Genomic DNA, 24,980 nt, shown 5'->3' with positions numbered 1-24,980 from the left:
GGATTTATTTCTTATGCAATGCCATAACTGGGACTAAACACAAGGCACGTTGTTTTCATCACACACAGTTCAAAACAAGTGATTCCAAGGTGACAATGAAGGGAACAGAAGTTACCTAAACCACCACACACTGGTGTCCACACATTCATATGTACGTGCAAAATACCTTCACTTCAAGTAAAATCAAGTAATTTGCCATTTAACCAATCCCCAGGGGACCAGATTTCAAAGCAGGGTGATATTCATTACATTCACTGGATGAATTTTATGGATGGAGCAGCTCCTGCCCTTCACATGCACCCTGCTACTGATTCCAAGAGAAGATGGCAGGACCAGGAGCTTTCCCTACTCCAGTCCTGCACTGCCCCCCTAATCTGCATTTAATGACACACTCTGTCCTCAGCCTCCCACCAAAAGGATCCAGAAACCAGTATTTTCCTTCCCAGAACTTCTAAAGCAGTAAGACTTGTTCCCAAGAGAAAACAAAAGCCTCTAAAACATATTTAATTCTGACACTGCCCTAATTTTGAACTAATTCAGTGCTAGCAGACCTTAAAACACAACTTGGGAGAGCATCTGGTATTTGAACTGATATTTTTCAAGCCATTTATCATTCCAGTGCCCCTATTTGGACACCAAAACAGCCTCACAGTCCACAAAACCTTGTTCCACCATTAAGTTCTGCCTGAGGTCTCCCAACCTCCTTTGGGATTTCAGTGGTTCCCACTGACACCCATTTTGCTATCCTCCAGCAAGGAGCACATCCCCATTTCAGCACTGCATTGATAGTGTGGTTTTGCTTCAGGCAAACACACCTCAAGCTGTTTTAACAAGGAAATGACATTTTTTCCTAAATCTAGATTAAGAAGATCTTAAGAAGGCCAGAAAGAATGCACAGACTGCTTGAACTTGTGCTGATCCTTGCCAGACACCCTCACTTGACCTCTCTCTCCATCCTTGGGCCTCCTGGATGGCTCACCAAAGCCACACTGGGAGAAACCATGCCCCCCCAATACACGATAAATTAAATCTACTTACCATGAACCTGCTTTTTTATTTCTTTGGCAGGATCCAGCCACGTCTGTAAGAGGATAAAAACATTCACAGTTTACCAGACATTCTAGAAACACCACAGAAAGCTGAAAACTGCTAAAAATACAGAAAAAAATTTTTAAAAAGGACAATATTTGACACAAAGGCAGCCATGGAAACTGAAGAGATGGTGCATTCTTCACTACTCTCACTCCAGGCTGTGGTCTCCGTGGGTGTATTTCCAACCATTCACCTACCAGGGACTCATAAGGGAGACAGGAGTAACAAGAGGGGGAAAAAAAAGCAGATTATTTAGGGCTTCAAGAACAGAGTAACAGGTACGGCCACAGCCACATCCAGCTACCAGGGGCACTTGTACAACACCTCTTTTCTCCAGAACCCTTAAAAATAGGTAAATAGGACAGATACATTAATTTTAAGCACCCTGTCTCCTTACTTACCCTATTCAGATCAAAGATCACCAAGACTTTCTATTATTAGCTATAGTTTTCAATGACCTAATTGCTGAAATATGAGTAAAAACACCCAATTCCTGAGTAAGACTGGAATTTTTTACAGGAGTGTCACATAAACTTCATGTCTTTTAACTATGACTCAAGTTCCTAGTATTATCTCTGCTACAAATTTAGAAATATATTTTTTCCCCTCCTCTGTAATTTGGGGTTTTGTGGGATGGTGGTGCAATCTAAGCCTCAAAACACAATTCCTGCTTTTTCCATGGTCTGAGCCTTTCCCTTTGCAGGAGTCAGGGCCTGTCCTGGGCTAGCAACCCTCCTGGAGAGGTTACATTTAACCACCTCTCCATTTTCGCCAGCTCCCAATAGGATTTGGACGTGCAGGTCTCCCGAGGTGAAGGAATTAACTTATTGACTCCCCCAAGCTAATCTCTCCTGACCAGAAGGACACGTAACTTCATGGCAGGGAGACATCAATACTTGCATTTAATCTCCTCTTTTTATATGCCTACTCTAACATATAAACGTGGGGATACAAAATTCCTTTGAAAGGGAGATTTGCTGTCTTTTTAGGGTCACAGCTTGGAGCACAGCATCTCCATGGCTGAGCTGGTGCCACAACTGCTCGTTACTGGGGCGAGCCCAGGGTGCAGTCATGCATCCCACCCTGCCTGATCCAGCAGACAATGATGGGAACAGCCATGAACAGCACTTTTATCCCACTGGGTCATTAATCAGTTGGAAACAAGCCTCCTTTTCAGGGCAACGAGCTCCTTGCTGCTCCAGCCACTGTCACAACCTCCTAATCCCACTGTCACCCTCTGCTATGCCCATATGGGTAATTACTGGTCCTCAGAAAGTTTATTCCCTAAATATCAAGGTGGAAAATGTCACATACAACCCTTCCCTATCCAGGAATATACATGTGTATCTCCACCTGCTCTACACAGCTGCAGGTGAGGTGCAGGAGCTCATCCCTGGATCCTATAAACATCATTTCACCTGTGAATCAGTAACTCTGGGGAGGTCTTGTTGGAAGTCACAGCAGGAGAGCTTCAGATTTCCAAGTTCAATGAAACATAACCAGAAAGATTAAAAAACAATGATGGTGTTTTCACCCATCAGAGCAAACCAAAGCAGCTTGCTCCACACTGGAGCTGAACAACCCATGGACAGTGGCCTCATCTGCCCCAGCTTCCAGCTCTGGGACACAGATGTGACAAAACAAGCTGTTTTCAATCCCTACAGTTAAAAAGCTGCACAACCTCTCAGCCCTTGTTGGTTTGGGGGAGAAGGCACATGCTTCTGCTTCCAGAAGAATCAATGCCAAAAGCCTGGGCAAGAAGAGCAAGTCCGAGGCTCTAGGAAGCCACAGGATCATTTAGGAAAGGCCCTCTAAGATCATCAAGTCCAATCATTACTCCAGCACTGCCAAGGTTAGCACGATGCAGTATCTGCAAGTGCCACACCAATCAGCTTTTTGATCACTTCCAGGGACATTCCACCACTTCCTAGGGCAGCCTGTGCCAAGGGCTTGACAACCCCCTCTAGGAAGGAATTTTTCCTAATATCGAAATGCAGCAGTGAGCTGCCCACAGCAGAAGGTGAGCTGCTCCAGTTACACTCTTTTTGCTCTTAATTGGATCTACAAGTACATCTACCTCTCCCTCTGCAAGAACAAACGCTGATTAAAAAAAAAATACTCTGATATAAAAAATATCCAGGTTATATACATGGAAACACATTTCACATCCAAGAAAACTGGAAGAAACCAGAGACTGTAAAACAACGTAGGAGTTCTGCCTGTCTCAAATAGTGCTATTTTAGGTTGCTATTTTGCCTGTGTATAAAACAATATAAAGTATTTAATGACAGACATCTGTCAGTCAGTAACCTGGCCAGAGGGGATTGTTGAAGGTGAAGCAGAGGAAGAGTCAGAATACGGACCAACATGACTGGTCTAAAGGACACAGCATTGGGCCCTTCATCTCAATTATCTCCCTTCTGACTTAATGAAATAGTAGACCTCGAGTAATTGTTGAGTTAAAGGGTAACCAAGGTCTCAAAAGACACTGCTTGAGTCAAATCAAACAAAGACCTTAAACTGAAACCATGAGAAGGAGCTTTGATAGAGTCACATCTGTTCTCCTGCAGAGCAAAGGCTCAACTCCAAATGCTTTGGATGGCACCAACCAAACCTTCCCAATGCTGACACCAGTGCCTGACTCCTTCAGCTTTATACCTTAATGACATCACTTCGCAGTAAACGAATATAATGACTTTTTTCCAGGTAAAGACCCAAGTTCACTAGGACTCATTCACATAGCTTTTTGACAAAAATCTGCACTGCTCTAGTAATTTATTCACCATTTCTTCCTGTGTCATGACCCACAATCCATATTTAGGGAGGACACCAAAACAAGTTTGCAGAGGAGCTCTGCCCCACCTCCTGCCCTGGGGAGATGATGCAAAAAGAGCTGGATCCTCTCAACACCAGCAGGTGCTTACCCTGGAGGTTGGTGTGTCCCATGTGGCCAAACCAAAGTAGTCTTCTTCCAGCAGATTGAGATGGTCACAGACTTTTTTAAGTAGATCCTGTCCCTTGGCGTGTTTCTGCAAATAGACAAAGAAATCCCGTAGGACAGAGCTGGGTTTTGCCTGTCTTTGTTTACAGGAGAGGGGATGAAGGGAAAAGGATCAAACCACACTGTGCACTATCAGTAAGGGGGAAAAAGGTCCTGAGTAGCATCAAATCTTACCTCCTGACTGTTTCAGAGCAAGGATTCCCTACAGGAAAGGGCATAAAAATTCCAGAAACAACCTGACATAAAAATCCCATGGAGACAACAAGAACCACAGTGTGTCTCTCTCTTCCCACCAGCTCCATGTCTGAAAATCACCCTAAGCTGGAGTTTCCAACAGAGCTTAATAGACACCAAGGATCTGTACAGGTTTTCCCTCCCAAGGTACATCTACAGTGCTGGTATCTCCCAGACTCAGGTGTTGATCAAGAGATGAAACTGCTGCTACAACCTATTCATTTCAGGGGCAACCTGACTTTTCTCATGTTCAGAAAAAACCAAAGCCCATGATTTCCATGGCCTTTCCATCACTCTTCTCTGCTGATGAAAACCAGCTTCTCCCATCTGCCTCATGTGCCCAAAGCTGCTCAGCATACAGCTTCCTACCTCCAGAAATACACTTTGAGCATTCCTATTTCCTCTTTTTCTCTTCCCCAAATCCTGCAGAAGTGAACTGGCCAAGGAACAAACACCCTTTTAGTCCAAAAGCATGAAGGAAAACATCCCTGAGGCATAAAACTATGGCAACCAGAAGCAGCTCATTCCATTGGCGGCTTTGCTAGAAGAAAGTGCAGCTCCAGTGACGCAAAATCAGCTTCACTAATGCCCGCAGCTCTCCTGTCAGCCATCTCTGCATGGCAACTGCTCCAAGACCCCTGCCTTGTTTTATTCCTTGGCTTTATTTCAGCCTTTCAGCTGTCAGGTCCTTTGTGCACACATTGTGACTCTATAGGTAACATAATGTATGTGTTAGCTTGGGTATTTCTCAAGGAATTGGCACTGATATAGAAACGAAAAAGCTTCCAGGGCTGTCAGTCGAAAAGGATGCCTGAAAACACTAATTCTCCTCGGATAAAGGCATTTGTGCTGCCCTTTTGCCTACACCTTCGCAATTCCTTCCCAATTAAATCTTAATAAACTCTCAAAGCGCCAGAGCAGAATTACACTGGCACTAAAGCCAAGGATGCTTCTCAAGTTAAGAGTCTCACTGACCCTGGACCCACAGAGAGACATTTCTCATGTCCTGCTTACGTCAGGCTCTCCCTCCAACAGCGTCCATGACGGTATCCAAAGGCATTGCTGCAGCAAACAACAGCACAAAGCCACAGCAAGCCGTCACTGGGACTTGGGGAGGAGATTTCTTGGGGCTGCACACGGCCTCCCTGGGCAAGGGGAAGGTGCTGGGGGCAGTGATGCTCTGAGCTGATCCCAGGCAGCACCAGCAGCGCCACCGTTACACAAACACTCGGCACTGACCTACTTGCCCAGGATCACCCAAGGTGACGGTTCCCACGAGGAGCCCTGTGCCCACTCCTGGCCCATTTACCAGCAGGACTGAGGGAAAACAAGCTGGTGGAAGTATGTTCCAATGGTAAGTACCAGATTCTTAATATTCCAGACAAGCACTTTGATACTAAAATAGGGATTTCTGCTCACTTTTTATTGCACTGACAGCACCACAGCCCTGTGAGAGAATACACAAAATAAAGGAGGAAAAAAGCTCTTAAATGAAGAGGGTTGCAGTGGTCTAAGTCAACATAATTTTAAATTGTTTACTGGAAATAAATTCAACAGCAGGCTAAACAGAGTGTTTTTCTTTACATCCAAACACCAGGAGCTAAGTGAACCAGCAGCCTGAGAGGTAAAGGTACCTTGGGGGACTAGAAAAGCACAAATCAAGTTTATACAGCCCATTTTATTCAAAGCCAAGGAGGCCAAAGTTATTTCGACAATTGCAACATACCTGAAAAACCTAAACTCTAGCCTGGGATACAAATAAGAGAGATCATGAACAGCAAGTAATATAAAGTTTGGGTTTGTTCCTTTTTTTAACTTCCCCCCACCTTTATAAAGTAAGGCACCCTGGAATTGTAGAACAATAACATAAAGATTCCTAGTACCCAGAGGTTTTTATAACACACTAAATAAGTTGTTATAGCTTAGAGCAGGCTTGTTCTGCAGTAAAACCTGTCATGTAATTCCCTAGCAGCACATTAGGCTCCTATTAAATTGTGTTTGTGGTGATTTTTCAAGAGAAGCAGAAGGGAGAGGGAAGAGAGGAGAAGCAGAACCAAACCCCCAAAGTACTTACATCCACAGAACACTCAAAAATGGTGTCATCCAGCAAGACAACTTTGCAGTACATGTTCCTGTGTCTTTTCACTACTTTTGGGGCAGCTTTCAAATCCTTGTCTGCTTTAGTCTCCAGAGACTCTGGCTTCAGTTCTGGCTTGGCACCCTCTTCCTTTGCTTCTCCTTCTTCCCTGTCCTCCAGGTCTCTTCCCAAAGGCTCCTGGTTGTCCCTCCTCTCTTCTTGAGCAGGCTGAAACCCCCAATTTAGAGGTGTCAAACAAGGAAACAAACAAAGCATCACATGGAACAAGCACTACAGGGCTGGGATCTCAGAATTCATTATCCCACTTCAACCTGTAACCTAGGATCAGGAGCAGTAACTGGGGTGACCAAGTGAATGGTATTAATTTTTAAGACTCTTCCACATACTTTTCAAGTTTTCATTCTGTAAATGATGTAATAAAAAAGAAGTAAGAGTTGATTAGAGAAATCAGGGCAGATTACCTCATGCATTCATGGTGTTAGTGACAGCACCTTCTGGACTGGGAAGGTTTTTTCTCTCCCAGGCAGGACCCCCAGCACTCCCACTGGCAAAGCTGCTGTTCCAGTGCACTGGCCCTTGGCATGGCAAGGGGGAATTGTTTTAAACTGACAGAGGCTAGATGGGATATTGGGAAGAAGTTCTTCCCATGAGGGTGGTGAGGCCCTGCCACAGGCTTCCCAGAGCAGCTGTGGCTGCCTCTGGATCCCTGGAAATGTCCAAGGCCAGGCTGGACAGGGCTTGGAGCACCATGGGACAGTGGAAGGTGTCCCTGCCAATGGCAGGGGGTGGGATGACATGGCCTTTAAGGTCCCTTCCAACCCAAATCATTGTGGGATTTTATGGTAGCAGCGGCATTAAAAGGAGGGTCAGGGCTGAGGCTTCATGGCCATTGGAGCAGCTCTCTGCCACCAAAAAGGGAAGGCAGCCTCCACACCACCATCCCTTTTGCCTAGGGAAGCACTTTGCAAGCCAGTTTAATCCACTCAAATAGCAGAAAGAGATGCAGTTTGGGGACAGGAGGAGGAAGGAAGCTGTTTGGTTTTTTTTTTCCTCTGCCACTTCAGCAGGTTAAACAAGTTCACAGCAGGCTGTGATGATGCTGGAAGGGGCTGAATGCAGCAGGAGCAAAGAGCTGCAGCAGAGGAAGAGCAAAACCTTGTCTGTTCAGCCCATCACATCTCATGAAATCACACCCAGGCACAAGTGCAGAGAGGTATTTAAAAAACTAAATAATGTCCACAAGCTGCTGACTTCTGTTCCAGCAGAACTGGGACAATTGGGAGCAGGGAATCAGTCAAAGCTCCTAATGCCTGTCGGTCAGCATTTATCAAACTGCAGCACCTCGCAAATGCTTTCACAGCAGAAATATCTGCCGAGTGTCACAGTTCAGAAAGGCACTGACAGTCATCTAAAATAAGAACTGAAAAAGACACAAACGCGTCGTCTAAAATGAATGACCCATGAAGAAAGGCTGAGGTGCAAATTCACATGGGCTCAGGACCAGCAAATCAGAGATAAATAGAGAAAGAAATAATGCATTAAAAAAACCCAGAATGGTTTGGGTTGGAAGGGATCTTAAAGCTCATCTCACCTTCCACTAACCATGTTGCTCCAAGATCCATGCAGCCTAGCCTTAAACACTTCCAAGAACAAGTTCCTCTTGAAAATACAGTTTCTGGGCTGAAATTGCCTGAAGATCTCCACCTCTTCCCCATCCTGCTAATCCCAACCCTCAGAGTAATAAAACATGAGCAGAGATCCTCCCATGGTCTTCACAGACTCAGAAATTTGGGAAAAGAAAGCAAAAGCTGTTTGTTACCTACTACCCTCTCTAAAACACTGTAATTTTAAGGAAGTCGATTTACAATTATTGCCTACTGGCAATGCTTGAATTCGTAAAGTATTGCTCCAAAACTGAGCATCTGTGGGTGTCTGGAGTGACTGTGAACTTAAGGCAGTGGGTAAGAAATCCAGATTTCACCCTGTCTGGCTCCAGCAATACATACAGGTTGGTTGGGATGTAAGAAATTTCCAGCTGAGGATAAGGAATACCACCTTTTTCCACTTCAGCCTCAAGTAATAGTAGAGCTGTAACTACCCAAGAAGAGAGGGCACCCAGCACCCCCAAATCAATAACCAGCCACTGCTCAGTGAATGTTCCCTGGGGGTGTCTCTGCCTCAATTTCTGCTTTAGATTTTTAAACTTTAAATTTTGCATGAAAAATGACCCTGGCTGGAAAGAGCAGACATCAGACACATCCCAGGAGCTGGGTTCAGTGCATGTGCCATGCAGAAATCCCTGTCTACATGATGCATAAGCAGAAAATATTTATATTTGGCAGGCTCAGCACTAGCCCGGACCAAGCAGATGACCAAGTCCTAAAATGCCATGCCTGGGCTCCCTGAAGTTGAAGAAACCTGTTCCCAAATCCAAATACTCCTGCAACGTCCACCTTGGGCCACTGACCTGCCCTGACCCTGCTCACACCAAGGATATCAACCTGACGATCAACCCTGGGTTTGGACTCAGTGAATGTGAACCCTCTGTGTTCTGATGTGACATCCTAAGCCTCAGCAGAGCAATGATTCAGCACAGGGCACTTTAGATTATGCTGTGGAGCACGACCCTAATTCCTAGAACAGGTACTTTGCAGGTCTGATGCAGGGACGCAAGAGTGGGAAGTACACAATGAAACACGGGGAGCTAACAAGAGCCTTTTTGGCATCCCATGACCTTTTGTGGTCAAGCTCACCAGCCTGGGATATGAAGTTGTTATAGTTCTGGCTACAAAGACACATTTTAAAGCAGCAGGGAGCATGTCCCATGGAATGGGCTGTTTTACCTGTGTTTCTGCACTGCTCAAGGAATGGAGATCCAGCGATGGGTCAGTTTTGAGCTCGGGCTCAGGAGCTGCAATCGGGGCTTTCACCAAGATATCTTCATCAGGGCTAGCTCCTAATCCTGCATCTTTCTGGTCACCTCCCGCCTCTTTAGGAGTATCAGTGTCCTTGTCCTCTTCGGATACCTGAGACTTGGGCCTCCTGAGGAAGGAGGAAAAGAGGCGGGAGAGACCTCGGCCCTCGGAGGCGCGACGTTCTTTCTTGCCCTGCTCCTCGTGCGTGGGGGTTTCTCCGTTGGAGGCCTTCTGCCTCTGGGGCTGCCTCTCTGGTGTTGGCTGAGCCCCTTCCTCCAGGGAAGCCTTTTGCTTCTGTGTTTCAGCAGCTCCTTCCTCCTCCTTGGCTTGCTGCTGCTCTGAGCTGTCAGCGTCAGCTGCTGGGCTCTTTTCTGTTGTCATGATGATGCTGTGTGAGAGGAGCAAAAGGGCTCAATCAAGAGGTTTCCACTCCCCATGTTTGACTGAGCTATTCAAACCAACCACGAGCACAGACATGCCATGTTCACCAGCCCCACCAGCCTGTCACAGAACCAGAGTGGAAGGGACACACAGGGATCATCCAGTCCAACTCTGAAGCGAATGGCCTGTACGGGGATGAAACCCTGGCTGACTCCAGCCTACTAAGTCAGCAAAAGTAAAGTCATTCCTTTTGCTATAGTTTGCTTTGAAGACAGTCTTTAAGGTCCCTTCCAACCTAAACCATTCTAGGATTCTATGACCTAAAACACACCAAGCCACACTGCTGGGAACAGGACCTATCAGTGTTGAGCAATTACATTGTTCTGTACCAGACAAATCCAGTGGAGCCCAGCAGACTTCGGGATTCATAGGATATTTGTACTGCGCACTGGAAAAATGTCAAATGAAAAGGTTTCCAAACAACATCTACAATGGAGAGCAGATTTCCTCAGAGCTTGTGCCATTAAGCTGAAGCAATGTTTATTTCAACTTTAGCCTGTTTAGGCTGTTGACACAAAAAGATGGAAATCACATGAGAAGAGTATCTATTTAAGGTATAAAGAAGACCCAAAATAATCATGCTTTAGAGGGGATAGAACTAATCTTTGCACACCATATCACATGTATCTGCAGCAATAAATTGTTGCTGCTTACACTGAGCAAACAGCATATAATCCAATAAGCCTCAATCCCTCAGCCCGAGCCTCAGTGTATAAATATTTGCTCAAAATACACACTTAAAATTAAGAAACATTTCAAGATGTCATCCTCCTATGTATTACTGCATTCATCAACTTCAATTTAACTCATCCTGATTGCTAAAAGAACCAGAGCGCTTGAAGGAGAAAAGCCCTTCCAGCTCTTCAAAGGACTTTCCCCTTGCATTTAATGCAAACATTTCATATTATTTCTAACACCACGGTAAAATCAGCACAGCATCACAGACCTTCCCTGAATTTGTTTCTGCAGCAACACAAAGCTCCTGAGGTTCAGGGTTTGGTCTGGGGTTTTTGTTGGGTTTTTCCCCTTGGACTCAGCCCCAAGCCAGCCTTGCGGACGAGCTGCAGGGCTCATTTTAGCATGGTCTCCTGCAGAAGCATTAGACAGAACTACTCTCCACTCACAGTCTCCCCGTGTGAGCTGCTCTGGCTATTTCCAAACCCAATGGAGTGGCAGAGGCCACTGAAACAGCAGCTTCCAACCTGCACTGAAGAAACTGCTACAAGGCAGAGAGGGTGCCTGAACACAGATGTGCCCAGATGTGTTTGCGATCGCTTTGCAAATGGCAGCATATGTGTGACTTGACAGCTCTTACTTCTGCTCCCTTTCCTCCTGCAATCCCTTGCCACAGATGCTGCAGGCCCCGTTAGCAACCCATGGCTCCTACTGCAGAGAACCCCAGGCACCACACAGCCAATTTCTGCTCTGGTCAGCTCTCTAAGAACTCCTGGAGATGCCACAAGGCAGTGAAGAGCCCAAGGACCCATCTGTTCAGCCAAACACCCATCACCCCAAACCCACTATGCCAACACCAAGGGCAAAGCTCCCAATGCCCCAGTACACACAGAATGAAAGGCATGTTCTGCAAGCCCGTCCCATCACAATCACACACCAGCAGCCAGCTCCCTCAGGCACCAGCTGTTGCAGCAGCCTGCTTTGTTGTTGCTTCCCACTGTGCTTGTTTTGAATAAGTACATTTGTACGAATCGTTATCAAAACGCACAACATTGGATGAGCTGCTCTTCAAACCAAAAAGGCAGAACCAAAGCTTTAGAGATGATGTCGGTGGGGAGGGCACGGCTGAGGAGCAGCTCTTACCGGCTGCAGGAAGCCCCAGGGACAGTCCACAAAGGAACACTTCCTCTGGATGTACTTTTCTCTCTTTAAACACCAAGAACTTGGAACAAGATTTGTTAGCTTGTTTACATTTCAAAGCCGCAGTCAGGGACCTTTCCTGGTGCAGGAAGGTGGGTCTGGCTGGCAATGAGCAAACATCTCCTTGTCTTTCCTCCCTCCCCCCGAGAACCACGCTGCAGCTCAGCTAGATCCCCTTGGCAGCGCTGGGGATGCAGAGAAGGAGCCCTATTTTTCTCAGTAAACACTTCATAGCAGCCAGCACCAATAACTCACTGGGTACAGGAAACATCTTGTTGCAAGACCCAAGTGCACTGCTCCAATGTGTGGACTCCTGGCTGGCTCCCTCCCTTGGAAGCTTTATGCTCAGAAATTATTTCCCCTACATTCATTATCAAAAGCAAAGAGATTTGTAAGTAAGTAACACAACTGAGAGGTTGTCCATGGAAAGAGGGTGGAACGAGATGGTCTTTAGACCTTCCAACCCAAGCCAGTCTGTGATTCTGTGATTACACACAGAAGAAAAGGGCCTTTCCTGCAAGGAGTCAGGTGCCAAACAGTGTTTTGTTTCTAACCCAGCCCACAGCAAAGCAGACACAAAGAGCGAGGTTCCCACTCCACTGCTCTTCAACCCATCCCTTGGAGAAAGCACTGCCCACAGCCAAACCACAAGCAGGTTTTTATTTAAATTAAATTTTCTTCCGTTGCTATTCCATAAGGCGATTCTGCTGAGCCAGCAGGTGCCTCAGGAGCTCCCTGGATGCTGGAGGAAGATGCTCTGCTATTGTATGAGCACACAAGCAGTGCTGTTAACCTTCTGCTCTGAACTGCCACATTGTTGTAAATGCTTCATTTGGAGGGGCTTTCTTTGGTAGAGGCTGAAGGTTTGATGTCAGACAGCCTGTAAAAGGCAGGCTCTTCACAAGTCTGGCGTGGAGAAGGTGTTAAACACTACGGAAATAAGCAAACTACAACAAAACTCAGGTATGATCCCAGAGAGAGATTTCAGAGTAACAATCTCATCAGAAAAGAGTACAAGTATGTATTTATATCTAAGGATTTTTAATCTGAAGATTATCCTCCAGATAAGGCGGCTTTGGCAACTGGAAGCAACCTGAAGAGAAAGGTGTTAAATACTTCCACAGCAACATCCCACCTCATCTGGACTAGAGAAGCCCCCAGGGGTGGACCTGGACCTCCTCAAGAATGTCAGTGCTTTGGTGATGAAGAGGGAGCTCCAGAGACCTTCTCTCAAAAGGCATCAGAAACTCTGAACACCAAATGTCAAAGCAAAACAGTGCAGGGGCACCTCCTGAACCTGCTCTACCTGCAAAGACTCTACAGCCCCCCGATACTCGAGCCCCTCAACCTCAGTGCTTATCCTTCTCTCTGGCCAAGGGCACAGCTGTAGGGAACACACAATATCTCCCTGGGCATGGTGTAATTCGTACATACTCATCCCTCTTTCCTGCATCAAAATCCTTGAAACAAAACGGACTTAAAAGGTGCGCAAGTGCTCACTGCTCACCGTGCTCCCAACATACATGGTTCAATGATAAAATCATGGAATGCTTTAGGTTAAAGGGACCTTAAGCTCATCTCATTCCAACCCCTTGGCACTGGCAGGGACACCTTCGACTAGACAGGGTCGCTCCAAGCCCTATTCTCCCTGCCCTAATTATCTAGTGAGCAGATGATGATTAAATTCAGTTTCATCCCCGCATGGCTCCATGGGTTCTGCTCTTGCAGACATCACAAGACAACCCCAATCTAAGCCAAACCATCCTCATTTTCCATGCTGCACAGACACACAGAGACTTATCTAAAAGACTTTAGAGTAGCTCAACACACTGCAACAGCTCCCTGTTGAGAAAGCCTTCAATCCTCAAGAGAACGCTAAATCCCTCGCTTATGGTGTCTGTGCTCTGGAAGGTTCTCATTAAGTGGTGACACCTGAGTTTCTTGGAAATGACAGTGCTGCTCATTTGGGCTGTTCCATGATGAGTTACAGAGGCTCAATGAAACAGGCAAGTTTAGATATGTCTGTCACCCTCTCCTACCTATCAGCCTACTTCAGTTTCTTTTGTTTAGGCACCCAGTAAGTTTAGTGATAGTAAACTGAACCTATGCTGAAGGAAGGAAGGGTTAATTAGAAATCAGGAAGAAATTCCTGCCTGTGAGGGTGGTGAGGCCCTGCCACAGGCTGCTCAGAGAAGCTGTGGCTGCCTCTGGATCCCTGGAAGTGTCCAAGGCCAGGCTGGATGGGGCTTGGAGCACTGGGACAGTAGTGGAAGGTGTTCCTACCCATGGCAGGGGGTGGGATGACATGGGCTTTAAGGTTCCTTCCAACTCAAACCAGCCTGTGATTCTGTGAAAAATCTAACTTCGCCTTGTTTCCAAGCCTGGAAAAATGATTTATGGCTTATGCCATAACTTACTTAATTCCCAGTGGCTTAGTCTTTCAGAGAAAGAAAAAGGACTGTCCATGGGGAAGGTTCAGTTCTTGGAAACACAAACTGTCTTGCAGAGATGCCTAATACCAGATAACGGGTGGGACAAACTGTCTTGACTTTGCTACACAAAAATATGTGCCTTCACTGAACACTGCTGCTCCAGCAAGAGCTGGAGATAATGATAAGACAGAAATTTCTGCTAAAAATAGGCAAAAATCAAATAGTTTCAGCAACAGTGTGGTGAGTTTTTTTTAAATGCGTTCCTTCCCATTTCATAATGTGTGTGAAAAGCACATAATTCACCAGGGAAACTACACAGAATGCTGCTCGAAATAGAGAGCACAGCCTGAAAATTCCGTTTTGTCAAGACCTGGTGCACATGCAACAAAGCTGTGGGTGGGAGAGGAGGAAACTGCAGCTGCCACCAGCACGACTCACTCCACGTGTGTGTGTTATGCATCCTACATGTGATTTTTACTACAGTAAAGAAAACATTGGATAGAGCTTGAAGCAACCTCATCTAGTGGAAGGTGTCCCTGGCCATGGCAGGGGAGTGGAATGTGATGGACTTTAAAGTCTCTACCAACCCAAACCAGTCTGGGATACTATGACCATAGCAGAGAGCTGTTTGCTTGGGGATTTCAAACAAGGCAAGAAATTCAAATGCAATAAAATAAGCCTCTCAACAGAAATTCAAACAACTTTAAAATAATCTAAAGACTCAGAACCTTTCAGAATTTATTTACTACATTTCATTAGAGGAATAATTAGTGCTGACATTTTATAAACCCCATTACAATTACCATGCCTCATCTTTCTGCACTGGTACTTTGGATCATGAACATAAAGGATGCTGTTGCTCAGCCTGACCTGGAGAGTAACAGGAGACTTCAGGAGCCTCATTGAATGGGGGAAAAATAAACCACCCAACACAACACAGATGGCACATTACAGCTGCCTGGATTTAATTCTCACCAGACCAGCCCTGGTAATCTACTGTATGTCAGCAGCACCGTGCCCCTCTCCCATCTCCTGCTATCGTACAGCTTTCCTATTTAAATGAGGGCAAAAATAGTAGCTCACCATCTGCTGAAAGCAAATCATTTATGTCAAATTGAAGACTGGTCTTATAAAATGACCTGACTAAATGGAGCGGTAAGTGCATTACAACCAAAGGGAGCTGAAAGCTCCTCCTCCGTATCCTCAAAAATCCTCCTGGATGGTACATAATTCTTTACATGGAAATTCATGGGCTTTGCTCATTGGTGAAGTGCTGAAATTTAAATGAAAACATGTACTTGTCACTGGGGCCTTGTCTACAGCAATCGGTTTGGAAAGGCTGCCCGTGTGGAACCTGTCTGCAAAACTCACTTGGAGCAGTTGGACCCAGAACAGAGACACGGAGAAGGCACATGCACCACACTGCCAGCAAAATCAAGCTGCTCATAGGCCCTCCCTCCTCCCACTGCAACGCACTAGCTGGCTAAGAAGACTAAGAAAAGCATCAGTAAAATACAAGTGCTGTTTCCTATTCAGCAGCAAGCAGTAACTCTTGGGGCTCCCTTGCCCTCTGCAGCAGAGGCCAGAGCAGAAACAACATGGTTTGGTGTCAAACACACAGTGCCTGACGGGGCTGCTTCTTCAGAAACAAGTCTCCAGATCCTCCTGGAGGACACAGCAGCTCAGCCTGGCAGGCAGCAGTCACTCCAAAACCATCCTTTGCTGAAAAAGCCGGTATCTGCCCGACCTGGCGGGGAGAGGGAGGGATCCATCCAAGCCCATCTCCACCCTAGGAGCAGCTCAGCCCCTGTGTGGTGCAGATAACCTTCTGGGGCTGCTCCCTCCACCAGCCTCCCGTGGAAACAGGGAGCACGGGCACCCAGCAGGCGCCAGAAATCTGTGCAAAGAAAAGCAGCAGGACGGTGCTTACAAAGGCACCGTGAGCAAGCCACTCCATCACAGGGAGGCAATGGCAAGGACAGGCTCCATCCCAGCAGGTCACTCTGTCACAGCCACTCCCGGCTCTGCACCGAAGGAACACCCACGGTGGCGATGACAGCACAGCAGAGATGACAATGCCACCGCTGCGAGTGACGATGGCTCTCCCCGCAGCAGCATTCCATCTTGTTAAAGCAACAGTTCAACAGAAATAAGCAATAGCTCTCCATCAGCTGAACAGGAGGATTTTTTTCCATGAATTATTCATAAGGTGGTTTTTTTCCCGACTGAACACAGATGTGTTTACTTACACTGTGCCTCATTTACACTCAAGGTTTAACATAACAGGGCTCGTATTCTTTCCATAGTTTCCTAAGAACGTGAGTTAAGCACTTTTTTGCATTTGTTGCTCTCCCTTTGGTTGCTTCCAAACCAAAGCTATAATTAGAAGCCCCGAGGGCCCTGCACACTCCTTTGATAAAGAGCTGCTTACTAGATAAATACAACCCCTGCACACAGATACACACACAAACACAAACACCTGCCAGGATGAACCATGGCTGCACCAACAGCCAGAAGGATGTTTGATGCTAAAACCTCTGAACAGGCTCCATCACGTACTGTCCCCGTTCACACACATGGGCTGTTCCTCTCCTGCGTGCCAGGGACATTGCACTTGAGCGCTTCATTTGTTACTTCACGGGTGAATGCAACTTGCATTCACCCAAGTGCCTCAAATGTATCTGCGGCACCCTGGTACAACGCCCCAAATTCATTAAATATAACCATGATCACGCAGTTATTCAGATGCTATTAGCACAAATGAAATGCACAATATTTGAATTATCTGAGGGAACCACTCACAGGAAGGGCTGCGAGAACAAGCACTCGGCTTGTTCTCTGCCGAGCCCTCATGAAAGCTGGCTGAAACAGCTGGATAAAAACATCCTCAACCCCACCTTTCAGCTGAGCTTACTGCTTCAAAATTGCCATCAAATATCACAGAATCCTGGAATGGTTTGGGTGGGAAGGGACCCGAAAGCCTATCATCTCGTTACTCCCCCTGCCATGGGCAGAGACAGCTTCCACTATCCCAGAGTGCTCCAAGCCCCATCCAGCCTGGCCTTGGACATCTCCAGGGATCCAGGGGCAGTCACAGCTTCTCTGGGCATCCCCATCCTCCCAGCAAAGAATTTCTCCCCGCTATCCCACCTAATCCTGCCCTGAGGTCACTCCTCTTTATTCTCTCACTATCTGCCTGTGTAAAAAAGTCAATCTCCCTCTGTTTTATAAGCCCTTTTAGGCACTGGAAGGTGCTCTAAGGTCTCCTTGGAGCTTTCTCTTCTCAACTCCAAATACCCACAACTCCCTCAGCTTGTTAAGGACACTTAAGTTAGTCACTACACTACTCTAAGCTGATTTCAAGATCTTTTCTTCTTACAGCAACACTCCAAACATATTGAATGCAGAGGAAACATCATTCTCCCCCACAAGAGCCTGCAGTGAAAGAAACTCCCAGGACACGGTGCCTAACCCAGCGGTGCCTGGGTCCGCCCAGGCATGCAGCAATGTGGTTTTCTGCTGTTTTAATGAGTTTTAAGAAGTTGTACCAGCTGCCAGGCTGAGTTGATTTACCTGGTTTGCTCTCACATGCTCACTGCTACTCATTGAGCAGTGAAACAAGGGCTGCAAGGTAACTAAAATTACCATTACAGTAATTATCAGCCTGAACATTGCACTTTTAAAGATTAATGACCCTTACCTAGGAGTGCAGGAAGGCACTGGCCAGCTGCAGATTATTTACTAAACTCCTCAATTCTTAGTTTTCTGGCCAAGCCCCAGCCACTTACACCTGCAGAGCAACACGGGATGAAGAAGCTGGAGATCTCCTCAGCATCCACCAGCCTAGAACAAGCCAGATCCAGCACAGACATGGATGCCAGCTATGGAGACACAATTGGGACAGCAAAAGCTCCAAGGAGCCCAAGGGAGTGAGTCAGTGAGCAGGGGGCTTGTGAAGCTGCATTTTTCTGGGTGGGTACAAACACCACAGGTACCAGCACGCAGCAGCCTGTGCTGCTCCTGAGCTGGGGGAAGGCTTTGTTTCAGGAAGGTTCACCCTTTCCTGAAGTCTCCTTTCAGGGCCCAGTATCACATGCAACAGCACAGAGAATGAGAAGAAATCCATTCCCACCACAAACCTCGAGCTGTAAACTCCCAGTATCACAGAAAGAACCCAACCTTCAGCAACTTGAAAACTCACAAGGTCAGGAAGCTTGGTTTCAGAGCTCACTAAGAGCTAACTGAGGTCCCCCATCAAAAGCAGCAGCAAAAGCCCACTCCAAGCTGACTGCAGCTCCCCAAGGCACGTAGCAATGAGGAATGCAAACTGGGATGCTGCTGACCTTGCCTTAAGACTGGGAACAGCAACATATCTTCTGTAGGCACCATGCACAGGAGGGAGGTGAGGACACACGGAGACACCTCCTCCAGAAAGCTGCCCTCTTTTTTTTTTTTTCTCCTTTCTTAAAAAACATTGCAGGTGATAGTTAAACTTTGCACCACTCCCAGGGGAAAAACACATGGGGACGATCCTAATGCACATCTGCAGGCTCCTCTCTATGCCCAAGAAGAGCAGGCAAAGATCCAAACCCTGGGTGTAACCACGTTCCCAACAGACCAGGTCCACAGGTAACTGGCAAACAATCAGTCACTGAGCTGTTCCCCCAAACACAGAGCCAGGAATCAGAAGCTGTTTGCAAAGCCTCAAGGTACTGATTCTAACTGGGACTAGCTCCAGTGCCACCCTGGAGCCAGAAGGATGTTGCCCCAATGAATGCAGTACCAGAAGAGCACTGCGTGTCCTAGGAACATGCTCGGACACTTCACATCACCCCCATAGGGATGGTTTTCCTCCCAGCTTTATGCTTGTGATGCTCAGTGACCACAAAGTCACCCTTGACCCTGGAATGGCTCCACAAGCCAGGCAGCAAAGGAGAAGATGGCTCCTGGAAAATCACAGCAGGGTTTGTAACATCTCCCACACAGAGGATGTTCTCCAGTATCCCTCCAGGGATCCTGCACCACAGGGCAGGCAATGCCCACCCTGAGTTAAAAAAACAGTGGGATATCAGTGCTGGGATTAATGAGACATCCTTGCTGGCAGTCCCCATCCCATAATAAAGTCATTCTCCTCTTAGCAAGGCTGGGGAGAAGCCCTCAGTGAGCACAGTTTCCTAATATTTCCATTGCAAAATGTTCTTCGTCCTCTATTGGCACAATCTGGCTTGCAAAAAGAACCTCACAGGTGCCTGGAGGTTCTGCCCTGTGTCCTCACACACATCCCGCTTCTACTTTGACACAAGATCCCACAGCACCATCCAGAAAAGCCAAAGAGTTGGGGATGGGTACCAAGATGGTAGGAGACACCAGGATACCAAACTAACATGGGTGACACAACTGTCAGCTTCCCAAGGCTGCACCCCAGCATGGCTGGCAGGGATGGAAATCCTCTCATGCCCACCAGGAACAGGAACCAAACAGAAAAGGGGTGTGAAGCAGCAATTAAATCCTGCCATGTACAGTCAGCAGTTATGGCATGTGGCAGAGCAGCTAAGTCCTGTCACCTCCCAGAGCTGCTCCTTTTGTGAGCACAGGGACTGCAGCAGAACTCCTCTCACCCTGCCAAGATTCCGCCTCTGGCTGTTTCCACCAGTCTGTTTTTTCCATCCAGCAGTGGAATCGGGCAGCTTTAGTTTTTAATCCCCTTAATTAGGGGCGTGCAGCAGTCTTCATTCCTTAATTACATTCATTGACACATCTGATGCAACACATTTACAAACAACCATTTTCACTGAAGGTGGCTTTGAATCAGAATTGCTGTTGAATTCCCACACTGGCTGTGCAGTGTCACCAACAGGGAAAAGACACAACATGGCGTTCTGGATGCTTTAACAAGACAGACAGCTTGGAAATGCTATTTTCATTAAATAGTCACCTCTTTCTTTGGCAGAGCAGATGAACTGCTGGCAGTCTGATGTTTTGGAATGGGAGCGCAGCTCTCAGAAGTTTACAGCAAAAAAGTGACCATTTCAAGCAATCCTCTCCAAGACTGACGCACGAGGATGGAGGGACAGCATTTCAGTGCCTATCCTGATGATTTTGGTCCATGACCATTCAGTATCTCAGCTAAAGGCAGACAATGGGGATGCTCCATTTCAGCAGCTCAGCTGTCAGGAATCCCTTTGATCCCCTGGGACAGCAAACACTCAGTGAGCACTTTATCACCCCCACTTCTGCCGCAGAATGAAAATAACTATGCTGACACCTTCTGTCTGCCCACAGAGCCATGGCAGCATTATCCCACAGGGAGCCTGCGCTCACTCCTGTTTTGAATTACTGCCCCAGATCCCATCCTGATGCATTAATGGCTCACCAGGGCACAGCAGCTGAGCTCCAGGCAGCAGCCTGGCCTATGAGCAGTAGGAAACAGTGAACAGGATATTAAACACCACCATGGGGGGAAAGGAGAGCACCGATTTAACGAGCAGGATGAATGATAAGATGGTATTGTGAGTGTTTTTTCACCACTGGAGACCCAAGTAAGGATGCATGCTGGTTCTAGCAGCACAGTCTGCTCAGTTCCAGCATCAGCCAGAGTTGCTGCAATTATTTGCATGGAGGAAATGTACACAAACATTGCTTTCTTCAGACTACAGAAAGGAAAAGGAAGTTGTGTTCACCCTCAATACAGCAGGGAGGGGTCAGAAATACACTTTGCACCCACATTCAAGGGCTGTTTGCTCATATTTTTGGACACCACCCTCTTTTCTGTGCTGGAACGGTTGGTGTGGGAGGCTGGTTGTGGGTTGTGATTTCACTGAACAAACACCAGCATGGCCACGCTCTACTGGCTCTCAAGAGGTATTTTCCACCTCGTCAACGCTCACCTTTGCCTCCCAGAACACCACAGCAGGGTGCGTGCTGAGTACCACAGTGGTGCTCCTGGATGGCCCTTGTGTTTCTGAACAGAACACCACAGTACCTTCTCTAGCCACACTTAATCCTGCTGATCCAAACACTGCTCCACCCAGAAGCTCCATGGACAACATGTACTAAAAGGATCTCTCCTACCCTCCTGTCTGGCTGCACCAGACCTGCTCTTTCTTCCACCACCCCCTGATTCCCTCCAACCTTCCCCCACATTTCCCAGGGGCTGTCCAGGATGCCTTTCCCCACCAACTCACACTTTTCTCCCCAGTCCTCTCCCTTTTATCCTGTCAATACAGGATATTTTACACTGTTAATACACTCAACACTGGGAGAAGTTTAACACCCATGAGGGCATTAAAGGGAGTGTGGTTATGAAGTCAGGTGGGCATGTGCACCGGGGAAACTGGGGCAGCACCTGGAAGCTGTAAACCAGCTTTCTCCACTCCCACCAGTGCCAACACAACCTGTCATGGCACAGGCAGGACAATGCTGGCCACCAACCAGCTGAGAAGACAATAATAAACAGCTTCCAACTGGCTTAACACTGCAATATTTTAAAATAAATGAAGAGCTAATAAAGACAAAATATATTCTTTGGTAGGGATAATGTGTATGCAGGAAACAGTAGCTGGTTTAAATTTCTCCCTAATAAAATAAATTAGGGAGAATTGTACACGGGAGTAGTGGTGCTTTTTGGATAAGCTACTGGCCTTATATACACAATTTAGCATCCCACTTAAACTTATGAGTTAGGTTTCAAAATAATCCTTATTCTATTCAAAGTATGTGCTTGCATATATACACACAAACCCCCGACAATATAATGGTGGTAGGAACAACCACATGGGGCTTTTTTGGAGAAGCTTTGCTTATTTTTCCCTTTTTTATATTTAAATCCTTGTTGAGTAATTGCTTCATGCATAGATGAAGCCAGCTGAAAGCTCCACAAACTCACAGGGACTCAGAGTAGCTCAGGTATTTATCAAGTATCAAAAGCAACAGCAAATTAAGACTAAACCATATTATTCTCAGTATTTTCCAAAATACTGAGATCCAAAATGAATTGGTCTTGCCCAGTACTGAGGAATAAATGGAGAGCCTCAGCTAAAATTATGCTGCTAAAGGGCTGCAAATCCCTCAGTCACAATTCCAGACAAGTGAGCCACTCTTTTCAACGTGCTGCTGACAGCAGGAGCCACACAACAATATTGCTAAAATCCACATTCATGCAGCACAAGGGAATAAAATGCCACACAGATCCTCTTTTCTGCAGGCTCTGGTGATACCATTGTTCGGGTTAAAACTGCCATGAGAAGACCCTTCAAACGAGGCCAGGGTGAAAGAGTGGAGAGAGCAAAAAGCATCGGTGAGCTCACCCAGGTGCCCCAGGCAAACCCATTCTTTGGTCCTCCAATAAATACATTCCTAAACAACCTCCTTTGCACTTCCCTTCAAGTTCTCTTTCTATACACACAATCTGAAGGTAAACAGTCATCTGTTCCCATCTGAGATGAAAACAATGAACATACAAATGAGGACTGAGCAGGTTGAGCTAGCTGGGAGGCACCTCCTTGCCAGTATAAGCTGTGAGCAGGGCAATACAGAAAATAAAAGCACACTAATGAGAGCCCTTGCAGCGGCAAGAAGTGTAGTTTAAGAGTAAACAGCAAAAACCAGACGGAAACGCAATGAGCTGATCTCTGGTGAGGACACGGGCGCACAGCCTGAGCTTGCTCCAGCTCCCCAGCTAAACAAGCTGCAAAAGCTCTTTAGAAGCGAACTAGAACTCCAAAACATTAACGTTTCATTCTCTTATTGCTAAGCACAGGAGATGTTTAAAGAGTATCTGCCTCACCAGGCTGTGTCCCCTGTTGAGCAACAAGGGAAGGAGAAGAGGACCTGCCCTGCCCTGCCTGCCCGGGCTGCCAAGCGCCTGCGCTGAGCACGGGCCTCACTGGCGTCACCACCATGGGCATTTGCTGTTTCCCAGGCGTTTTACCTGCTGACATTACAACTGCAAGCCTGCTTGTTTTATTAAACTGTGCTCCTACTCTTAAGCTACCATCCAATTACTGCTCCCAATTACTTGGCTCTTAAGAGCCAACAGTAATTACAGAGTACCCTGTGAACAAGGCTGCTGTCTGCTGAACTGCACAGAGCTGAAGCATCCAGGACCAGTCTCTCCTCTGGGAGAAGAAAGAGATTCTTCCAGTGGTAGATTAACAGTCCTGAGCATGAAGGGCAGGTTTGGTGAAACGGACCATGAGCATCACAGCCTCAATGCCCAGATTTCAGCAGCCCTTTGGATGCCCCAAGTATCCACAGCAATAAATATCTGTTTTTCCCTATGGGACTCAACAAAACACAGCACCAGCTCAAGCCTGGGGATGTTAACCCAGAAATCTCTGGGATTAAAGGGCACGCACCAGCAACAGCAGCCAGTGCTGTATAAATGCCCATGAGTTTTAAGCACCTTGGCAAAGCACTCAAACCCAGGAGGATGAAGAACCCAAACACTATGGGAGAAATGCCTGTGTACCGTGGCCCTTCAAGCACAGGTAACTTTATAGCAAGAACTGTGCTGTTCAGGCATTAATAACAGCCCTGTGAGGTTAAGACCCAAACCAGCTCCCTGTGCAGAGCCCAGGGACACAGGAGTACAGCGTGAGCCTTCAGGAAGAGCACAGAATGCCCCTTTGCCTTCACACAGTGGCCTCTGCAGACAGCAGCCTAACAAGCTATTGTGCAACTCACATTGCTCAGATTTAATAATCCCATCAATTCTGGCCTCTTTTTTTGCTTTCTACAAATAGATCTTTATTGCACAATTCACTGCCACTTGCATGAAACAGCAATATGCTAGAAGGAAACAGCACTTTGCCATGATTATCTACTTATTTTTAGTATTAGATTTTCTTTTTCTTAAAAATGTGTTTCCCTTTGCATGGTGCAGTGCACTTTCAAAGTGTTCCACCAACAGCACTGCAGAATTCAGTCTTGACAACAGTAGGGAAGATCAGTGCTAGACATCCAAATACAAGAGGAAAGATAAAAAGGAGAATAATTCTTCTCTGTGCTTCACTTTGCTCCCAGATCTTGCCAAGCACAGCTTTTGAGAAAAATCCATTTTGTAGCACTGGGATGGGGAACACCATGGTGGCTTGAACTGCTCACACCAGGGACATGCCTGCCTGGGGACACAGGGAACACATCCCACATCTAGGACAGCATCAGTCTAGTACTGTGGTGCAGGAGAACATGCTTCTATAACTCACAACATATTTCATATTAAGAGCAATAATTAAATCAATTAGTGGTCACCCAGCGAGCTGCTTTACAGAAGTTCATTTTAAGCAGCAAAACCAACTTCCAGCACAGCTTAAAATAAGAAGGTGCCACATAATCATACAAATGCTCATGCCATTGGGAAATCAAGAATGGCTGCATAGGCTTCTGCTGCAGGTGGCTTATACCAAACACTTCATTAGCACCAGATGGGCGGATCTCAGATTCCAAATGAAACATACATATCCCCATTTACAGTGATTCAACCCAAAAAAGCCAGTCCTCCAACTAAAATGCAAGTGCCACATCCATTTTTCTCCACAGTAAGAGCAGATCACATATATGATCACTGCAAAAGTCAGAAGGGACTCAGCTGGATACCACATTGGCTAATTACTTGTGTGACGAATTATCAACTTAAAAATCAAGTATCTACATAGCTCCAAGCTGAATTTTTTTCCATTTTCCATTTTTTTCAGATTTAAAAAAAAAAATTATAATTCACTGCTTGGAGCAGCAAAGACACTTTTTTTAAAACACAGCAACAAATTTCAAGCCTATTTCTCAAAGCACATCAAAAGAGCTCATCACTGGTGATACCAAGAGGTCTGGATCTTTTCATGTCTGGGAATCAACTCTTAAAATTAAGTTTTCACAAAGCCTGTTTTCTTGTTTTC

The 24,980-nt window shown here is 46.4% G+C and overlaps 1 protein-coding gene across 19 annotated transcripts in view; it reads right to left on the bottom strand.

The window, feature by feature from the left end:
* Positions 1-24,980, bottom strand: part of EPB41 (erythrocyte membrane protein band 4.1) — an 86,364-nt gene that overhangs the window by 41,438 nt on the left and 19,946 nt on the right. For all 19 annotated transcript variants that reach the window (XM_058819648.1, XM_058819659.1, XM_058819660.1 and 16 more), the window contains exons 2-5: positions 9,269-9,728; positions 6,402-6,632; positions 4,017-4,121; positions 1,039-1,081 (exon numbers count right to left, since the gene is read on the bottom strand). In XM_058819648.1, coding sequence (XP_058675631.1) covers positions 1,039-1,081; positions 4,017-4,121; positions 6,402-6,632; positions 9,269-9,721 — 832 coding nt within the window. In that variant the 5' untranslated portion in view covers positions 9,722-9,728. The remainder of the gene's footprint in view (positions 1-1,038; positions 1,082-4,016; positions 4,122-6,401; positions 6,633-9,268; positions 9,729-24,980) is intronic.

Source organism: Ammospiza caudacuta, chromosome 25, assembly GCF_027887145.1.
Source record: "Ammospiza caudacuta isolate bAmmCau1 chromosome 25, bAmmCau1.pri, whole genome shotgun sequence".
NCBI lineage: Eukaryota > Metazoa > Chordata > Aves > Passeriformes > Passerellidae > Ammospiza > Ammospiza caudacuta.
This window is presented reverse-complemented; position numbering and strand designations above follow the sequence as displayed.